Below are 21,234 nucleotides of genomic sequence, written 5' to 3'. Positions count from 1 at the left end.
CCAGTCTATGTGAGTCCTGAATGAAAAAGTTTGAGAACATTCGTTTTAGACTAATTGAATATTTCCAAATAGACATCTGGAAAAAACATTCATTATTATTCAGAATATATATTTTATTGTCATAAATAAAATACAACTTTGATGCCAAACTAAAAGCAAATACAAAAAATACCAGTTAAATGCAAAATCTGTAAGGAAAAGTATGTTACATGAGTCATATGACTGTAATACAGACAATATTGTGAACAGAGCATCTCCAGACACCTGTAAGCAAATGCAGTTGACAATCCTAAACACTGACTGAGACAATGTTGCCTGTTTGAAATACATTTTACACTAAAGACATGGTTACGGGTGTTCCTCAGTGTGAAGTCTCATGTGGGCTACAAGACTTCTGTTTTGTGGATGACGCTTTTCACAATGAAGACAGGCATATTGGCGCTCCCCTATGAGCTCTCTTGTGTCTCTCAAGATGAAGTGTGAATTCTCATGTGATCCTTGAGTTTTTCTTTACTTGTGAAGCTTTTTGCACACTGAGGGCAAGTGAAAGGCTTTTTTTCAGTGTGGATTCTTCTGTGTTATAAGCTGCCCTTTACTTCTAAACGTCTTTTCACAGTGAGGAATAGAAAAAGATTTGCTGGCTTCTGTTCTAGTCATTTCTGATACCGATGTCTTTTCCAGTTCCATAAAATAAAACAAAATAAGTATCTACCTATGGTGATGGTTGACTTTCTATTGTAACTTTCTATTCTCTATCATTTATAAGATCATAAAATCTTAACTAAACTCTAAAATCATAGAAATTACTAGAGAATCAAGCCATATTACTTATTTACTTTATTTTACTATATTTCTCATCAGGCATTAATGATGAATCAAGAATGGACACCAACCTTTAAGTTCTGCAGTGTTTTCATTTGTATTCTATTTTTAACATAATTATTCCTGTATTTAGGTGTGATGGTTTAACTGAAGATGTGAATTGATGTCTGTGTGGTTTGGAGAAACAAACCTGTCAAGATAAATAAAGTAAAAACAAATGCACAAAAAAAATAATAATTGTGAAACAGTGTTTTTAAATGTCTTTTCATTCTGGCAAAGCAGATAACACTGTATCATAGTTTAAAGAACTATAGGACAGCAATATAAATGATTGAAATGTTTATATGATGATGGAAAATGATCTGTAAAAAAAAACATTTAACGGACTAATTGCAATCGCAAATTTAGTTACATAGACACCAAGTTTTCTTCCCAACAAAAGTATTCCTTATCGTTGTGAAATCACCACAGATATGATAACTGGTGGCCGATTGGTGAACCTTTTCTATGGCATGAGTGTAAGTGGCGGCATCATTCACGAAATGAAAAACAGCAATGTGCCAAAACAATATGTCCATGCCCCAAAATTGACACACCCACAAATATTGAAACCATATCGATAATGTTTTGTTAATAAAATTAAGCTAAACGAATGGCCTCGAACATATTCATAATAACAGTGTCAGTGAAATATAGGTGATGGGTGCTCGAGAACTATAAACTTGTAAGAGATAAAATAAACGCATCTGCTTAGAAAGTCTTAGTTTTGTCTACGTGGTTTTACCACAGAAACACGTGCGTGTCCAAAGTTTGTTAAAATAACTATGCCAGATGATTTTAATACATAATTTAGTTTCTTAAACTCGAATTGCACTTTCCCCCATTCATAATAACACTATCTAATATTAGAACTCTATTTACAGCGCAAAAGACAGAGTTTTTATGTCAATCGGACAACAAAATATTCAAGCACGGTATACCATCAAATTAACATACATGCACCAACCTGAATTAAAGGCGGTTTTGATTATGCGCAGTTTTTCTGACCCCTCTATGACTTGATATCTGCGCAGGTGCTGCTTCTACTCTTATGTACACACGCGCCTTTGGTTGGACTTACAAAAGGGGCGGATATGGGCGGGGGGCAAATTACTTTCCACCACCCTGAACACCGCGCTTTCATTTGCATTTCCAAAAAGACAAATAAATAGCAATGCTGTTATATATATAGAGCACAAAGGTTAGTCGAAAACATAAAAAAGAAAGCTGGCATTTGATTAAATGTTCAAAAATGCCCACAATGGTCTACATTTAATGGTATATTATAAGAATAGCAATTTAACAAAATAAATATAGGCAAATAACAAACAAAAACATTTCCCGTTAATTTAATAATGTGTCATAATGCGGTCTTAGATATGTTTTACAGCTTTTTATATTAGTTGTCGAATACAAAGTAGAAAAACAATACATTGAAATAAATACAGAAACGCCTAAAGTGGCAACTTTCAATAAAAAAAGAATAGAAATAATCTTTGAATATTAACCCTTAAGAAAATATCAACCCATCAACACTTTGAGCACCAACTGATCAGGAGAAAGGTATAGAGAATAAAGTCTTTCATATAAGTTTCTATGTTTTCCAGCACCCACAGTTTTGTGTAGTTTTCAAGAAAATATATACTTGAAACTAATTATATCAAATAAACAATTAATTGAATGCATGTTAAATAAAAAAACAGCAGAGAAAATGTTATGATCATACTTTGTAATGTGTTGATTTAGGATAAATAAATATCAAGTCAAAGGAACTGCGTGGTGAGGCAACACATTGTCCATGGGCATACAATTCATTTTACAATGGTGGGGACAATCAACATATAATTTCTCAAGAGCAATTTTTTAAGGGGACACAAATAAAACAGTGAAAATTTTACTTATCAAGATATGTGAACACAGAAGAAAGAATCAGAATCAGAAAGAGATTTATTGCCAAGTGTGCTTAGACACACAAGGAATTTGTCTTAGTGACAGAAGCTTTCAGTGCACAGATAGGTTAATAAAAAAGTGACAAGGCACTGGTAACAAAATGTGAGAAATAAATATGTGAGAGACAATACACATTGACAAAAAGGACAATATTAGACAAAAGGACAATACAAATTATACTGTGATATAGAAGTTATGCAGGGGAATGTGGATAGCTGAATATTACATCAAAAACATATGTTTAATAAATATGAGTCTAGAGTTGTGTATTGCACGTGTTTTTGTTGCAGAGTAGAACAATTAACTTTTCATGAGGTTGATGGCCCGAGGGAAGAAACTTTTCGTATGTCTGGCTGTTTTGGTGCTCTGTAGCAATGACCAGATGGCAGCAGTTCAAAGAGAAAGTGTGCGGGGTGCAGAGGTGGACGAAGTACACAACTTCCTTACTTGAGTGAAAGTACAGATACTACTGGTCAAACATTACTCCAGTACAAGTAAAAGTTGTAAAGACAGATTCTTACTTGAGTAAAAGCACAGAGGTCTGGCTTCTAAAAGTACTCAAGTATTAAACGTAAATTTCCTTTATATCAGTTGTGCATTGTTTTATTGTTGTATACCTTATGCCTCTGAAGCAACCAATTTAATACACTGTAGCTCACAGTATCATTTGTATTAATGGAGTAGATCACTTCAAACATTTTTTAATACAAACATTTTTTATTCCTACTATGGAAAGTCAATTGGGGCAAATTTTGAAGTGAGCAACTCCTTTAAGAGCTTTATATGTTTAGAACATATATATTTAGTTTAGATATAATCCTGTATGATCATTAAGCCTAACTATGCTCATAAGTCCCATAGGCCTATGTATTCATGAGCAGTGTTTTTATTTTATTTTGTATATTCCCTTTACCAGTTTTAGCGGCAATTTACCAGAAAGTTGTATGGGTCTTGAAAATAGTAAAGTGTAGAAGCCATGTGTTTGTTAGATTTATTACCATTTGTATAACCATAATTTAACTACAAACATAAACTATATCTAGTATAATGAAACTATGGTATTTTTAGTTGCTGTGGTTTTAATAAAGATTATTAATTGGAGAATGGTTCCATAAGGACAATGGTAAATTTTTGGATATTGTGGTTTTACAGCAAATACCATCCCTACTGAAAAAAACACTGGATTTTTTAATTAGAAAGATATTTTTAAATGAACTGCCTCTTTGTAGTGTGTTTTGGGTTTTATTCCAATAGGATTTACCATCCCACCAATATAATCCTTCACATACAAGTGGACAACAATTATCCATAGTATAACCATTACATTTTCTGTTGTATTTTGGGCAGGGTTCTATTGTTTTATTTCAACAGGAATACTTCAACTATAGTTACTTCAGTAAAAACATCATTCATTTCCCAAATTGCTTTAAATTATATAGCATCAGAAGTTAACACACACGCGTGGCTCAATGTGTATGTATTGCTTATTAGCAGTTATGCCTATCATTTTCGATTTCATGACAATGTATCTACAATCTTTGACTGAACGTAACCCACATATGATTAGACCACACTTTAACATGTGCCTTTTTCGTACTTTATAGTTCTATTTGCCTTTTTAGAGCGCTATCAACAGTGTAGCAGCACCTACGTTTACATGAGTTTAGCGGGTAAGACTCCAGATTTGCCAGATTTGCGTTAAAAAAATCTGCCCAATGGCCATTCAAAGCTTGCCGGAAAACTGTGAAATAGTTAACAACATTAAAAGGTCCAGGTAGATCGCAGAACACACAGGTTTCTCCTAAAGTCCACTATCATCTCCACTGTTTTTAAGGTGTTTAGCTTCAGGTTGTTATGACTGCACCAGACAGCCATCTGCTCAAACTCATGTCTGTTAACAGATTCGTCACTGTCCTGGATGAGGCCAATAACTGTAGTGTCATCTGCAAACTTCAGGAGCATGACAGAGGGGTCAGTAGAGGTGCAGTCGTTGGTGTACATTTAATAATTTACCAGACACTTTCAAAGAGACTTACAGAGAGTTCTGGGAGGGAAAAGAGAAGTGGGTAGAGCACACATCCCTGTCCCTATATTACTTATAGCACCAAAGACACGTGACTGGCAAAGACAAAGACACAGCACTGGCGAGGGTGAAACTGGATATCTGTTCTTTTACACGAACAGTAAGGACAGGCCAAAGTGTATTGAGTCCAGGCACTGTGACTATCACCCTGGAAAGGAGGTGCTTGGTCGATTTATCCATCATCCAGTCCAGGCGTATAGGGGAGAGGCCTTAGACCTCCACTGGCTGTAAGCTGACTGACCCAGACTTCTTCTCCTGCATCAAACTACATGTAAACTTAAATGCTATTTTCATGTTTCTGTACATTAAGATGTTATATTTTCATGTACCAAATGCATGTGTTTCGGTCATGTCTTATTTTGTGGTTATTCATCTATTAATCTATCAAACTGTTACTTGTGTAACTGTCACATGTTTGACCGTCTCTTTCTGTTCATGTGGTTTATTTAGGTTGCGTTTATTGTTTTGTTAGATGATTCATTACTCTCTCATGTTTCCACAGTATCTTGTCCACATTTCTTGGTGTTAAATAAGTGTTCATGTGTAGTTCTAACCCTTACGCAAAGAAACTATATTTTCCTATTAATATACGAATGATTAATATTCTAAATGACATAAAGGTATTTAAGAAATTATACAGAATGATATTTTGCATAAATATATTGAGTATAAGGAATTATCGCTTTTCTTATATTGATAAGTGACAATATATTTGCCTTATATTTTTAATATGTAATTTTATATTCAGAAGTACACTTTGTATTATATCGATGTACATGTAAGATGTGGTACTACATTTGAAAAAGATATAATGAACGTATATTTACTCATGCAGTTTATACACCCATATATGGACATATAGGTAATATCTCTTATGTTAAACAGTCTATAAGGAGCCAAAGAGATTACGTGTTTTTGTATGTTAACCTCGATCGAAAGCCTATGCATTTTCCCCCACAGACTTTTGGAAAATCGCTAAAAATAAGGCACTTATGACACTTACACGTTTTGTCAATCAAGATTATCTTCACAAGTTGACACCACATTTGTTACTTTTGAAGCAAAAATACAATCGTCAGAAGAAGTAAAAAGCTAACACAAAATCACTAAACACTAAACCAACATCACAACCACCAAGCCTCCGACAACTCAACAATAGGTGTTCAAATACTCGGAATTTGTGATTTGCATTTAACCAATCCAAGTTCACACACAGCAGTGAGTAACACACCCAGACCAGAGTAGTGAGCATCCATTGCTGCGGGGCATGGGGAATTAAATATAATATTAACATATAATTTTGACAGTAATTGGCCAACCGGTATCCTAACCACAGACTCTACTCTTCAGCACCAAGGTAACCCCACAAATTTACTACGCATAACAGGAACCTTTCTAAATTCCAAAATAATATAACATAAACCAGTAACGGATATCCCCCTTTATTAATATTGAGGAAAAAAAACTAATTAACCCCTCATTAACCCTCTCCTTTAACAGTAGGAAGCAAAGCTTGCTGGGAACTAGAAATCTGCTTTAACTCATTCTGTGGATGTGAAATAGCCTTTGTGGGAACATCTATGTGCAATATATACTCAATAAAGGATTACATTTTAGATTTAAGAGGTATGCGCAGACACACACACAATATCAGTGTATTACACAGAACAGCTTTCACAGCCGATGTTAAAGTCACGGAAGCTTTTATTTGACCGTTGGTTAGAAGCCTGTAGCTGAACTCTTATTACCAGCTGTAGTACTGTAATGAAAGTGAAAGTGATGAAGAGCGCAGCTCAGTCAAATGTTTACAATCTCTGATAACCAAACACTACTCCAGGGGCTCTTCCTCTTCTCTAAGGAAGGCCTCGTCCCTTTTTTGGCATTTTCCGTTGGGCAGGGGTTAATCAAAAACATGACATATAACGTCCACATATGGGCCACATCATTCTTTATTATATGTCTCGGTTTGGTGGAATTATGGCACAGATCTGGTTGAGTTGTGGTTAAGAAGATGTGGACCAGAGAACACTTTGTTAAGTGGGCAACAGGTCAGCTGTTTATTTGGGCCAGATCTGCATCAGAGGGATTTGCTGATTGGGATAGTAAATCGCCACATAACCTTCTTTGACGTTGGTCATATTAGGATTTTAATTCCAAATGGAAAAATAGCACGAAAACGCTTGAAATGAACTAGTTTTCTCTGAAGTAAAAACCTAGTTTTTAAAAAAAATTATATGATGTGCAACACAACTAACTCAGTTTAGATTGAAATAAAAATTGTTTAGTGTTTTGACATTAAAAATTAATGTCAATCGCATATTCCGTGCAAGTTGAAAATATTTGTCAGCTAGCGTCACTCAAGCAAAAATAAAGAACATTTTACTCGTGTAAAAAACAGCGAGTAACGCAATTTTTCGCCTTTGGTGTGAACACAGCATTACACGGTCTCCGTATGACGTGGCACGATGCGACAAAAACGCATAAGAACACATTATAATAAAAAAAATGTCCGCACTGGACGCGGGCGACAACCGCATATTAGAAGAAGCTAGTTACATCCGGAGTAGACACTCTTGTTAGCGGTTAAAATTGAATGTTTGGTTTTTGCATGTAATGTCCAACAATTTATGTAAAATGTATGCATAGATTATTCAACAGAAATGCTAGATAAGCATTTTTTGCTAGTAACTTTTTAATATGATAAGAGCTATCAAAAATGCAGTCTGAGCATCTGAGTCATATAAAGAAGCTGATATTATTTCAAATTATTTTTTATTTGTGTAATAATTAAAACAGTACTTTTAGATCACCTTTTCTTCCCATGTTTCTCTCCGCAAGGACACACAACACAGAATATCAAAAACAGACAACAAAGCTCAGTTACACAGCCATATCTAAAAAAAAATGTATTAAGATCAATGTGTGAAGGAGATTACCGCATTATGCAGTATCATTCCTAGAAACATTGCTTTCGTATGGCTCAGTGGTTAGAGCATGGCGCTAGCAAAGTCAGAGTCGTGGGTTCCTTTTAATACAATGCAATATAAATCGCTTTAGATAAAAGCGTCTGTCAAATGCATAAATATGGATGTATCCAGATCAAATGATGGATCCCAAAGGGGGAGACAACTGCATTCATGTGATCACATTTAAAGAGTATGTTTACAAGATGAATTTTTTTTCTTATCCCGGCATTATTGTTTGGGAGTCCTCATGTATGCCTTCAGACTGAACGCCACCTTTAGAGTTCACACGGAAACGTTAATGCCGTTGTTTCCAAAACTTGCACTTTGAGACGAGTTTTCAAAAGTTTGTTGTGTAAATGAACAGCCAAAACGCACAAGTTTTCAATCTTTTGTTGAAAACGGTCTTGTGTAAACGCCCTACAAGACTGTGTATTCATGATATGATTACAACAGTCTATTAACAATGCCAAACAACAGCAAACTCATCGGCACAGCTCCATAGCCTACTCCTTGCTGAGAAATACATCAGATTTCTTTGATGAACTGTCTAGACCTAACATACCTTAAGGTTATCGATTGTTTTGCATTTTGGAGTGAATGCATTGTTCATCTTTAAGTACATTCAGTTTGAATATAGCTTAGTATGACCAAGGGCAGGAAAAAAACATGAATATAGATGCTTATAAAAGCCTAATTTAAAATGATTGTAAACCTTTTTTTCTTTTTTTTCGAAAGAAGTGAATTGATAGTTTTCAGGAGATGACTTCCTCCGGCGGTTGGATATATGGATGACAGTCACAGATGTTCCAAATATATAAGAACTTGGCACATGAGTTTAACACTTTTTATGATACATTTTCAATCCTAAATATTCAAACAAGGGTTACTAGCAGACGAAGGTAGAATGCATTAGTTCCAAGGTGCACTTCGTCCACCTGAAAAACATTTGATAAAGTTTACAAGTTAGAAACGGGGTTATTAAGAACTAGTACCACACTTCTGCACCATATAGTGTGCATATAAATTATCTGCTGGATTCATAGCACACCGAGGTGACATACAAATTCTGCACAGTTTTGTAAATTTAATCCCACATTACAATATGATCCATTTCACCTTAGATTTTTCATGTGACCAATAGGCTATATCAGATATTGCTGCAATGACTCTATATGATACCGCAGATATCAGTGAACATCTACCTCTTCTTCCTAGTCCTCTCGCTCCCCTGGAGCCACCACCTCTTCCACCTGCACTGCCAACCGAACCACCTTTTCCTTCGCCCCGACTCGCCACTTGCTTGGCATTGGCGTAGTACAGTGTCACTGTTTTTCCATGTATCTCGCAGTCCTCCATTGCTTCTCTGGCAGCCTTGCAGTCTTCTTCACTGTTAAACTCTACAAAACCAAATCTGGAGAAACAGCATGAAGTCAGTAGGGTCCTTCTCTGCTCCGATGTCTTGTGACCAAACATCACGTTTTAAAATGCACCAATTAAAGTGGAGGTCATTAGTGAACACTTGGTTAGCAGTTAGCAAACAGAAAGCACATAATGCAGATACCCTTTTGAGGATCCTGTATCTCGGTCTGTGATGATTCGGGCACTAACAGAACCTTCAAACACATCTTTTAGCGTCTGACCTGTGGTATTTTCTGACAGGCCTTTGACACCCAGGGTTTTTGTGGGTTCTACAAGCAGACACAAGACAGTTAGCAATGGCTAAGACAGAAATAGTAGCATTGAATATATTTAGTCTAATGTTGACCATACAAACCAGAGCTTCCTCGCTCTTTTCCGCTGCTCCTGGTCTCATTCCCACTTTCTAGTTTGATACTTTGGCTCTCAATCCTCATCTTGTGGCAGGTCGTCCGTGTTTGTGTGGCTTCCTTCACACTATTAAACTCCAAAAGTGCATATCTGAAACACAAGACAAAAACTTCAAGTAGTTAAACACAAAATGTGGTTTAACTGTATATATTGTTTCTTTATTGGCCCTTGCGGAAAAACTCCTTGTATCTGCAGCACCCTCTAGTCATCAACAACAACAGCAAATTCTTGTCACCATGTTTTTTTCTTTAAAGCAACAGCTCACCCATATTATAAAATCCATGCCCTAATTTGACCCTCATGCCACTCTAGATATGATTTAGAACTTTGATTCTTCATTCAAACACAATCTGAGCCATTTTAAAGACCCCCTCTAGTTGAGAATGTCATCACTTAAAATCATAATATAATAGAGGACTTCTCACAAAACAGCTGCACAAAGGCTCCACGAATCTCAATTTTGTATCTTATTGATTGTCACGTATTACGTCCAAATGTGACTAAATAACCTAAAAAAGTAAAATTCTTGATTGTTAACAATTTTCGCCACTTTCAAATTGGGTGTTTACTATTCAATGTCTACACAATCTTGTGAATAGCTCTGAAGATCAAATCAAGATTTTTGGACTGGACTCACTTCTGCGCCTGGCCTTTATCCAGTGGTATTCTGATGGCCACAGCCTTCTCAAACACTTGCCGGACAGAGTCTTCAGTCACAATAAATGACATATTGTTAATAAAAACTCTGTTTGATGAACAACCAACTAAAAAGGAGGAAAGGGAAAGCAGGCAGCTAGTGTTAATACTGAGGATGCTGTCAAAACACAATAAACAAGTCTAATAAAAGGTTGAACAAGTGCTACTGTATATGTAAACCCCCACTACCTCCGCCTTTGCCTCTGCCCTCTCGCTCTTGCCCGGTGTAACTGTACTCTACTCTGACATTTCTGCCGTCGATCTCTATATTTTTACAGGTCTTCATTGCGTTCGAGGCATCCTTCACACTCTCAAACTCCACATATCCATACCTGCAACACAAGACAACTTCAATACATGTAAGCAGTATATGGAGACTTTTCTCTTACCATGTGACAAGATGTCTAACTCGAACGAATCATGCAACATGGTGTCAATTTCTAAAATGCCTGTCAAAGATTTATGTTAATTCACTCACTGAGGGCTAAAATGTACACCATTCAAATACCATAAATTGTCTATTTTTCCATCTTGGAGCCATTTTGATGGGAACCCAGGTAAGCTTGAGTATATATAAGCTCTTGTAACACATTATTTACTGGTAAACTTCCAGGAAGAGCAAATCATGATTACAACCTTTTCATTATCCTGTAACCAGTAAACTACAAGAACAAGATGAAGGAAAAGTCTGCTTTGGGTCAGTGATAACATTGAGCCACAGATAAAACATTTAAAACAAGTCTTTCGAACACTTAAGTTTGCTCAAATAACAGTTAAAAAAAAAAAGTTAAAAAAAGATGATCGGAGCATAAATAGATCTAGTAGGAGAGATACTGTAATAGAGTATGGCAGACGCCTCCCCCCGTACTTACCCCAGGGACTTGCCATTTTTCTGTGGCATTCTGAAGCTCACCGCTTTAGTAAACATATGCCGGAGAGTGTCTTCCGTCGCACTAAATGGCAGATTGTTTACAAGAAGTTTGTTTGTCAGATCAGAAGCTAAACGGGAGAAAAAGTCAAGAAAACAGTTAACATTAATGCTGAAGACATGATCCAAAATAAGGTCGATTGCATGAAGAATCTATGCAAGGTTAATTTTTGACAAAGTATGAACATCTCTTTTGGATAGGGCTGGGGGATAGAGCTGAAAAAAAGATCAGCAATAAAATGTTTCATATCATACAATATTGATAATTATTGATGCGTTTTAACAGACCAGTGTTTAATCAAACACTTTTTCTATTGTAACTGATAAAAGTGTACTGTCAATAAATATATTGATCATATTATCTCCTACTCTGCCGAATAAAAAGTGAATAACAATGACACCTGCAATCTTTCATCACAACGTACAAATAACTCTAGATCAGTACTTGACTATCTTTCAACCCACATGGGAGTTCAAGGATGAAACAAGCTTTCATAATTTCTGGAGAGGGTCAGATTCATGTTCGTAGGACAAGTTTGATCAGTTATCGGTCTTGCCTGGCTTGGAGTTTTCTTTCATTCTGGCTCTGTCAAGTTTCACTGGTTGGCCCATTAACTTCTTGCCATTAAGCTCCAATGCTTTCTGTAGGTCTTCCTCGGATGCAAAGTCAACATAGCCAAATTTCCTAGAAAAAACACGACTTGTTTTAGCCATAGACTTAAAACGATGAACCAGGTTAACAAGAAACATTTAAAATCCACATTACTAACCCAAATAAGATGAAAACACCCACAAATTAAACTTACTTAAAAACTGGATTTACCTGGAGGCGGCAAGACGCACATCCTTAATTTCAAGGCCTTCATTTGAGAAGAAATGTGCAATTGCTGATTCAATCTCACCAGAATCTTCGCCTGAATTCACGTTGCCCATGAAGAGAATAAAGCCTAAAAATTCAACCCCAAAAGTTATATTTGCTCGAAAAGGATAGATTCATGTTTTGTGCAAAGACAGATTCAGAATCCACTTCAGTCTCACCCTCATCACTTTTTTCTTTCTTGGCTGGTGGCGTTTCCTTGTCCTTTTTTGTGTCTGCTTTTCTTTTTGCTGGAGTTACAGGAGCTTATGGAAACGAAATGTACACCATGAGAATGTGTTTAGAAATGGAGAAGATCTTTTGAAGTTTCCTCTTAGCCGAAAGTCACTTATACATTTTCTTAAGAACGCATTTCTTGTAATTATGCATATGACTAAAATCCCTGTTCTTCATGGAAGAAAAAAGCCTTTAAGGTAGCAGCAAATCAAAAGCCCTTATACAATCATACCTTTTTCATCTTCCAAACCATCGTCGCCACAGTCATCATCATTCTCAGATGAAGCCCCTTCCTTTTCAGAATCTTCTATAAAAGCGACACACACAGTAATCAAAATATGAATCATTTTCTCTAACAAATGGGTTTTTTCGCTCCATTAACCCACTAATGAAAATATTTTACTAAGAAATTGTTTGTTCAGCTGAAGAATGGAAGAAAGTTATACATCTGGGATGGCATGAGACTGATTCAGTTCAGAGAACTCTCATTTTTGGGTGTACTTTTCATTGAGACTGCAGTGTTTCCTACAGTATTTGTTGAAACAGGATGATGTCATGCGCTAATTAGCATATTATGCACCTTAAGTGTGCTATCGCAGTACAAGGACACATAGCGAGAATTATGGCGGAGTACAAACGAATGCGAACAAGTAAAGTGTGTGAAAGCTTTACCAAATTGAACAAAAAATGCAAGGCGGAACTTGCCTTACACGGCAGCACAACCTGCATGCTGGAGCATTTAAAAAGGAAACATCCCGGAGCAGGAGAAAGGTGACTGTTCTCCATCTAGAGCTAACTAACTAATTTAGCGGTAAATCTTTTTATGAGAGAATGCAATAATAATAACAATGATAACAACAATAATCATATAATTACAGTAATATTATTTGTTTTGCAAAGTTTAAAGCTTTGATCGAGCTTAGGACTCAAGCCTGTTTTGATTATTATAACACTATTAGGTATTACATGAGAGGAAGTGATAGGAGTCTTATTTCTTGCCTTTATTTTTAAATATTTTCTTCTGTTAATTGCTCTTTTTCATTAACTCTTTCACCGACATCGATGATTTATCTCTTCATTTAAAAAAAAAATGGTTCCCCGCCAAAGACGGCAATCAGTGTTTATACTGTTGTACAGCAGGTGGCGCTGTTACACACCTTTGGGAAAAAGTAGAGGAATCCCAGAACCTAGAACGTATATTTCTAATTGGTTTTAAGTGATTGTTCTGAATGTAATCTAGGCGGAATATTTGACAAAGAACGTTAATTATCTCAGTTGTTTAATCAAAGTGATGCATTTTTGAAGAAACCTACCCACATCTACGGAGTGATAAAAAAAGAACAAATGAAGATTGAAGAATACGGTTTCCTTTGTTTAAAAGCAGAGACTCTGTTCTATCATTGGACATATTTTTAGTCCATATCATCTTTACATAAAATGTACTGTGAGCCATTAAAATCTGGTTAAAATGTTAAAAAACGCTAGCGTAGGCTGGCAACTTTAAAAAAAAAAGGCTGCCGCGGAAAGTTTTAAACTGAACTGTTGCATAGAAATGCTGCTTAATGCTTCTGTTGAGAGATTTGTTTACATTTAAAAAAAAAAAAATTGGTCTGTAATGTACCCGATTTACTCATTTTTATTTGTATTTAAAAGTTTGTAGAGCGTATTTGTGTGATTCGCGTTGGATAGAATCAGCAAACTTAAACAGATTAACCAGTTGATTCAAGTTCATTAAAACAAATTTCCTGGCTGAATTGATTTTATTCATTACATAAATTATGTATAACTCAATGTTTTAACAAGTTTCAAAAGCTGAATAATCATTAAAACGTACCAATTATTCATTGAAACAATAGATGATAAGTCGATTAATCGGTCTAATAATCATCAGAGTAATCGATTATCAAAATAATTGTTTGTCGTAGCCCTACAAACCATCATCATAATCATGAAACTTCTTTGCAGGTGCAGGACCCTCAGAGCTAACATACAAAGGTTAGCTGCGATGAAAAATAGAGAATTCCCAAATCACACTGTACACCTCCTAAATTTTAGATTGAGAAAAAGGCAAACAGTTTAGATCATTAAAACTTACCATATGATTCTACAGAATCATCTGCCACACTCGGCTGTTTGCCTTCAGAGGTTTTATTGTTTACTGCTTCGCTGTTCTTTGCTATAGCTTTGGCCAGTGGTGCCTGCATAATAAATGTGGTTCAATTGTCAGAAATTATTTGTATGAAATAAAATGCATATCTGGTTAATTCTTCACGATTACCTTGTTGATGTCCTCCTCCATGGATCCTTCCTTTACTCTTGGAGGTGGTGGGGTCTTTTCTTTCTGGGGTGCCTTTTTTGTGGCCACCTATAATAATTAGATATCATTCAGATGAGTTCAAGTCTTTGCCCATGTTTAATTGATAAACTGTAATGTACCTTTCAGAAAATCCACCAGGGTTTTGCTATAGTAACTATAGTTTTTGTAATTTTACTTGTGGTTAATCAAATTTAAGACTTAATCATGGGCATCAGAAGCACGAAAATGTGGGAGACTCCCCCCCCAGAGGAACCTTGAGTAAAAACGAGGCCAGTTTACCTGCAGCTTCAGTGGTGTAATGAGAAAAACGTCTGACTACTAGTTTTGACGCCATTATGTAGGCAAGATCCAAACCACTTTTTACCGATTTTCACATCACATATAAGACCAAACAGGAATTGATTTTCATCAAAATGAAGAAAATATTTGGAAAATAGGTAACAAATAGGGATGCACCGAATATTCGGCCACCGAATATTTTCGGCCGAAAATGGCCCAAAAGTGCATTTTCGGTTTTCGGCCGAAAGACTTTTATCACCGAAACAATACGGCCGAAATGTTGTGATGACACAAACAGATACCGCTCCTTTGATGCATCTCTAGCGGACGTTATTCCTTTAATCGCAGCACTAAAGCGTCTCCTAAACTGCATGCACCCTCAGGGCTCTAGAGTGCGACCAATATTCCTTTACGTGTGTGAACCAGAGGTCGCGTAATCCCAAAGATTCTTTGTCATTGACAGATTTTTTTTACCAGTGACGCCGTCATTCTGGCAGATTACAATGAGGGCAAATGTAAACACTCGTTTCCCTTCAGCGTGATATGCTCGTGAAGCGATCTGCGTGTCGTTGTCATTTGTACTGACTAGACATGTGATGCGATTTGGGAAAACCCGTCGGATGTCACGCTGGGACGCGGTAAAGACAGTTCACTATCAAGGTAAAGCACATAACATGAAGAATGAAGAAGTATTAATGCACAATTCCCACCAGTCCTGTGTAAACTATGGCATGCAAAGTTTTTTATACAATGTTTTCGTGAGATGACAGAGCCCCCCATATACAGCACCAGGAGTTATGCCCTCTCCACTGCTCACGCGAGCCGGACCGCGATCGCAAAATATACAAGAGATGATCAAAAGTCCAGACACTATGCATATGATAAACAACTTAAAACTTGCTTCACTGCTTATAAGTTGATGTCCGTAATGTTTCCTCGTGTTGTGATAATGGCAGAGCTCTCGTTCTTTAAATGTGCGCTGCACCATTTTCATTACTTTCGTTTTATTGCAACGGTTTTTTACAGTAATTTTATAGACTTCAACACTAGGAAATGTATTTTTTACTAAATTGTTATTAGAGTAAGTCTCTTACCACTGTAAAGTGTTTTTTACTTGTGATACTGGACTGTTGGGCTTTTTATTTTCATAACTTAACTTAAAACACGTTTTTCTCCAAATTCCGTTCCTGAACATCATAGCGCTTCAGACGACAGAATAAGTTGGTTATTCTATTCTTACGTTACTTATTATGAACTTTAGACATCTGCAATTCTTGGTGCATTTGTTGTTGTTAAAGTTCCACAGTTAACATACGGGCTGTGGGAGTCTTTGTTTGGATACACTATTATGTTGAAGGCCTACAGAGAAAATATTGTTGTATCTTAAGCAGTTGCACTTGTTCTGAATAGACTTTCTTGTAGTAGTCCTACAGTGAAAAATGTAAAATGCACTTGACCTAAATGGACTTTGTTTTCATGAGAGAACATTTAATTGTACAACTTTTCAGCAGGCCCAGTAGACCTGTTTTTATTTTATACTGTGCAATGTGCTAAATAAATATTTGCATAATTTGTAATTGATTTATTCTTTGAAACTTTAATATTTATGCAATTGCAATGCCTTGATTTTAGTAAAGTTAGTACACAGTAAGAGCCATAAATGCAAGGGTACTAATAATTGGCCAAATTTCTTTCGGTGTTTCGGTTTTCGGCCTTGGTTTCCTCTTTTTCGGTTTTCGGTTTCGGCCAAGAATTTTCCTTTCGGTGCAACCCTAGTAACAAATGTCAAGTAATCAAGTGTAAGGTAAGTTTTCGGACTAGGCGGGTCTTTATCATCCCAGTTAGTTGGCATCCATTAAATAATTTGTTAATTTGATCATTTAACATTATAACTATTACACCGTTTTTGAGAGCCACCATAGCGCGGTGTCGCAGTGTTGTTTGGGCTCTTCTTTGCTGCTTGAAGCTAAATTTTTCCTTAAAATGTGATCGTGTCAACGCTGGTATGGAGTAAATCTATCCTGCAGATCCTCCTATTGTAAACGTTTTGAGACGTGTCGAAATTGTAAATATAGATGTTAAAAACAAAACTTCACAGACTTAATACTGTCAACAATCAATTAACAACAAACAATATGACGGCTGAAAACCATGTGTTGAGTAGAACTTCCTGGATTGACAAACCCACGTGGTCTTCACATTGCACATTCAAGGACACAAATATTGAGGGAATGCGGTGGTATAATAACGTTCATTTCCAAATATATGCAGTAGTTTAAATTGAACAACATAAGTCCCGGCTCGCACTTCTGCACGAGTCTAACATTATAACGTTATCTAGAGAGGCGTTTCGCATGAAGCTAACGGGGCAGCTAACACACCAGATTCTCTGAATAACCGAAAAAGAGAGAACACATCTAAATCAGTTCATATAAAACAACTCTAAACTTTTGTTAAAAACCATTTTTACGGTATAAGCTTTAATCTGAATGGCTAAAATGATCGTATACCTTATAAACGGAAGGAAAGGCAACATTACCAACATCTCTTTTAATATTAAATAAATGTCGGATATTACGTTAGAAATGTTAGCAGATATCTTACCTTTGCTAGATTCACCATGATTAAACGCTATTCTTCGCTAAAGCAGATAAATGAAAATGTGACGCAAGTTAAACTCACACGTGCTGCTCTGAATGAGATTTGCTCTCGACCTGCGATTTTAGCGCCGCCAAAAGGCTACGGCGGGTACTCCCCGCCAAAATCAAGCGTTTGATCTATGGCGGATAATCCGTGCCAAAAATCCAGCATTGGCTGCGAGTTCAATATTGACCACTCATGTAGACAGCTTCTCCTCGGCGTTCAAATCCCATTCTTTGTTTTGTCTTCGTTATAGCATTATCTTTACGTTTTTCTAATGCTTTATAATGCATCTGACATACATATTTTTGTAATTTAAAGTTTGTTTGAAGCTTTAATTTAATGTATATTTTGGTTATTGTGTTTAGCCAGTAGACCAGCCTCTTTTATATGGCACAATATAACTGTGTCCCAATTCAAAGCCAAGGGACGTAGAAGTACACAGTTCTTCATGCAGATACTGTAGTTATAATGTACGTGTTGCGTCACCTGCTGCTCCTGTCACACATTATGTCTTAACATTACATTTATATTTATCCAAAGTGACTTACATCGATACATTTGTTTTACGTATGTGGAGTCCATGGGATCAAACCCATGACCTTGGTCAAATATTTACAGTATATGTCACCTTCTAGAACCCTCTTGAAAACGTGATGTTACATCTTAAGGGGCCATGTTTTAATTAAATTCAAACAGTTTATCAAATCTTCATATCATCTTTAGAAAAATACAAAAGTACATTGCAACATACACAGTACTAAATCATAGTACTAAATCATAATATTGATGAAAACATATTAAAACACTAATAGGGAGTGTTTTCTGCAGATTATATGATCCTTTTCTGGGGTCTGAGCACGGTTTGCTGGGTTTTTGGCCTATATGTGAACATCGCACACAATCTCAGACCGTTTTAAAGCCAAGCGAACAGAGACCATCCAAGGAGTTACAGTTGCCTAATAACATGCATTCTGAACACAAACCGCTCCAGGCTCACTTGCTCACTTTATGAATGAAAAAGGAAAACAGAACAATTGTCATTTACAGAGACACCAGTACATTGATTTAACAAACTGTATTTTTTTATTTTCATCAACTAAATTGAATTAACTGTATAAGGGCTGGGCGATATGTATCGCAATTCACACTAATTATACATGTAAATGTGTAAATCGATTCTGAAACCGATTCTGTGTTTTATGCACAACTCTTCCGTGAACTACGGCTCTTTGATCAGTAGGAAGTACTGTTACTACACAACTACACAATTTTTACACTTCTCTTCGTTTTTCATTTGGATAAATAAGTAATTTAATTTAAGTTATTAATTGGTTTAGGACTTATTTCTCTTTAGTAATTATTTGTTTATTGAAGCTGATTAGAAAGTTGAACTGCGCCAAAGCCATACATTCTATGCATTAAACATGCATGACATGCAGTGGTATGCAAAAGTTTACACAACCCTTGCAGAATCTGGAAAAAGCATAAACTTTTGGAAAAATAGAGGATTTTTGAAAATGAAGCTTTTTTTAATTTAGTCATGCCCTGAGCAATTTATTTCACTGATGAAATGTTAACATAAAGTTCACACTAAAGAATAATAACAGAATTTCTAAAAATAGCCCAGGGCAAAAGTTTAGACCCTGCTGATTCTTAATACAGTGTGACGTTACCTAAACAATCAATGACAGTTTTTATGTTTAGTCCTAGTTGTTTAAGGGTTTCTTGTTTGTCATGAATCATTAGACTGTCCACTGATCTTAAGAAAAATTATCCAGGTCCTGCACAATCTTTGCTTTTTCAGCATTTCTGCATATTTTACTCATTTCGAGCAGTAACTGTGTGATCTTGAGAATGCTCTTTTTACATTGAGGACCATCAAGAGACTCATACACAACTATTTCAATAGATAGAAACATTCAGCCCACAAAGTCAACACAATTCATTTAAAGTCAGATGGGTTTAAAAACCTCTGAAAATGGTTTTGGTTTAATTTGATATTTTTTCATTTATACATCTTATTTTTTCATTTACTAATGTCCTTCAGAAGATTTAAAAATACATGTTTTTCAGGAAATTAAATATAAACTTTATACATCAAAACCATTTTCAGAGGTTTACACCCACCTGACTTTAAATTAATTGTGTTAACTCTGTGTTACATTAGCTTTACAAAAATTAACAACATGCTTAATTGTATATGAAAGTCGGCTGTGACTGTTTTACGGGCTGTGCAATGTATTCTGTCCCGTGGGCTTATGGGATAGAGAAGTATCCCAAGTATGAGTCGCTGAGTACTTCTAAATCTGGGCATAACCGGTAGGCCGTCTGGGAATTTCTCGGCTACTCTTTTATGAATGCTGACATGTCGTACTGTTTTCTCCTACTACATATTAGGTGAGTAGGTGTTTTCGGACGCAACATTTGTATAGGCACGTCCAAATCTCGCGAGAAATTTTCCACCACAGGACATTTCTTGCCTACTGTTTATAAATTACGAATACTGATGATTCGGACATACTATTTGTTCGCCTACAATTGTTGCCTACTATAAAGCCAGGAACTATGTGATTTCGAACTCAGCCTGTGCGTGTAAATCGTTCTTCTCCTGTCTGCCCGAGAGCGCCATCTGGCTTTCGGATGTTGTGGCACTTAACTGTAAGGTAAGGAAACCAAGCATAAGAATTCCACAATATGTCGTACCAGCCATATACTGTAGTCAGTACAACTCGAGGAAAAACATGCAAAAATTTAAAGAGACAAGTTTAGATTTTTACAGCGTACATGTGTATCAATCATGTGTTTCGTGCCCTTAGTTTTTTTTTTTTGTCTTCATGCATCCTTCATGTTCTCAAATCACCCACAATCCTTTGCACTAGTTATTGTAATGATCAGTGTATGACTGCTGTTTGTATAAGTTACCACTAGATGGCAGTATTGTGTAATGCGTTGAGACAGGGTCGATATGGCTGTAGAAGATAAGACATGTAACAGAAGATGTGCAAAGAGTTCAGTAAAAGAATACAAACACTCTTAAGTGTATGAGACTCTTTATTTTGGTCTTAGAACCATAAAACTTAACATGGCACCAGGAGTGATCCTATCTGAGTTGTTTTGAAACGGACACTGAAAATGGACAACAGTTTGAAGCCACCGGTAGTCTGAAATTGACTGGGAATGTTAGGCCTAACAGGAGAACTTTCAAGCAACAATTCATGCTGCTTGAATTCATTATCTGAGATTACCTTTTGGAATTATTTCCGCTGCTGAGATCTTTCATCGTGCTCTGAAAAATGTCATCGAAGGACCGTTAAACTAAACAAGAGTAAATGTCAATTAGGGGTCAAACAACTTGTTTTTCTGGGTGACATACTATCTGAGCAAGGCATTGAACCTGAGAGATCAAAAGTCCAAGCTATCCTTAACATACTGACACCCACTAACAAGGAGTACTGCAGGACATGGGAATGATTCATTTCATAGGAAAATACATTCCAAACCTTTCCTCGAACACAACATTCATGAGAGCGCTACTGTTGCACTCAAGTGAATTAAACTGGACTGCAAGGCACGAAAAAGAATGGAGAGACG

The 21,234-nt window shown here is 36.2% G+C and overlaps 1 protein-coding gene across 1 annotated transcript; it reads right to left on the bottom strand.

Annotated features, from left to right (window-relative positions):
• Positions 1–7,649: 7,649 nt before the first annotated feature.
• LOC130429942 (nucleolin-like) lies at positions 7,650–17,733 on the bottom strand. The gene is made up of 14 exons (XM_056758797.1): positions 17,605–17,733; positions 14,683–14,769; positions 14,500–14,602; positions 12,637–12,711; positions 12,350–12,433; positions 12,135–12,258; positions 11,869–11,996; positions 11,256–11,382; positions 10,573–10,715; positions 10,325–10,451; positions 9,635–9,777; positions 9,422–9,548; positions 9,063–9,271; positions 7,650–8,795 (listed from the first exon to the last, which is right to left on the bottom strand). The coding sequence occupies exons 1-14, from the start codon at positions 17,620–17,622 to the stop codon at positions 8,770–8,772; spliced, it is 1,521 nt and encodes a 506-aa protein (XP_056614775.1). The 5' UTR covers positions 17,623–17,733; the 3' UTR covers positions 7,650–8,769.
• Between the last annotated feature and the right edge of the window lie 3,501 nt (positions 17,734–21,234).

This window comes from Triplophysa dalaica, chromosome 10 (genome assembly GCF_015846415.1).
Source record: "Triplophysa dalaica isolate WHDGS20190420 chromosome 10, ASM1584641v1, whole genome shotgun sequence".
Taxonomy (NCBI): domain Eukaryota; kingdom Metazoa; phylum Chordata; class Actinopteri; order Cypriniformes; family Nemacheilidae; genus Triplophysa; species Triplophysa dalaica.
Note: the sequence above shows the minus strand (reverse complement) of the source record. Positions and strands in the feature narration are given on the sequence as shown.

Bases quoted from the DNA above. Each gene is read 5' to 3' on its own strand.
- LOC130429942 (XM_056758797.1), bottom strand. The intron at 9,549-9,634 runs GTTTGTATGGTC...GTCTGCTTGTAG, and splicing joins AAAAGAGCGAGGAAGCTCTG to AACCCACAAAAACCCTGGGT. The intron at 9,272-9,421 runs GTATCTGCATTA...CTGTTTCTCCAG, and splicing joins GATACAGGATCCTCAAAAGG to ATTTGGTTTTGTAGAGTTTA.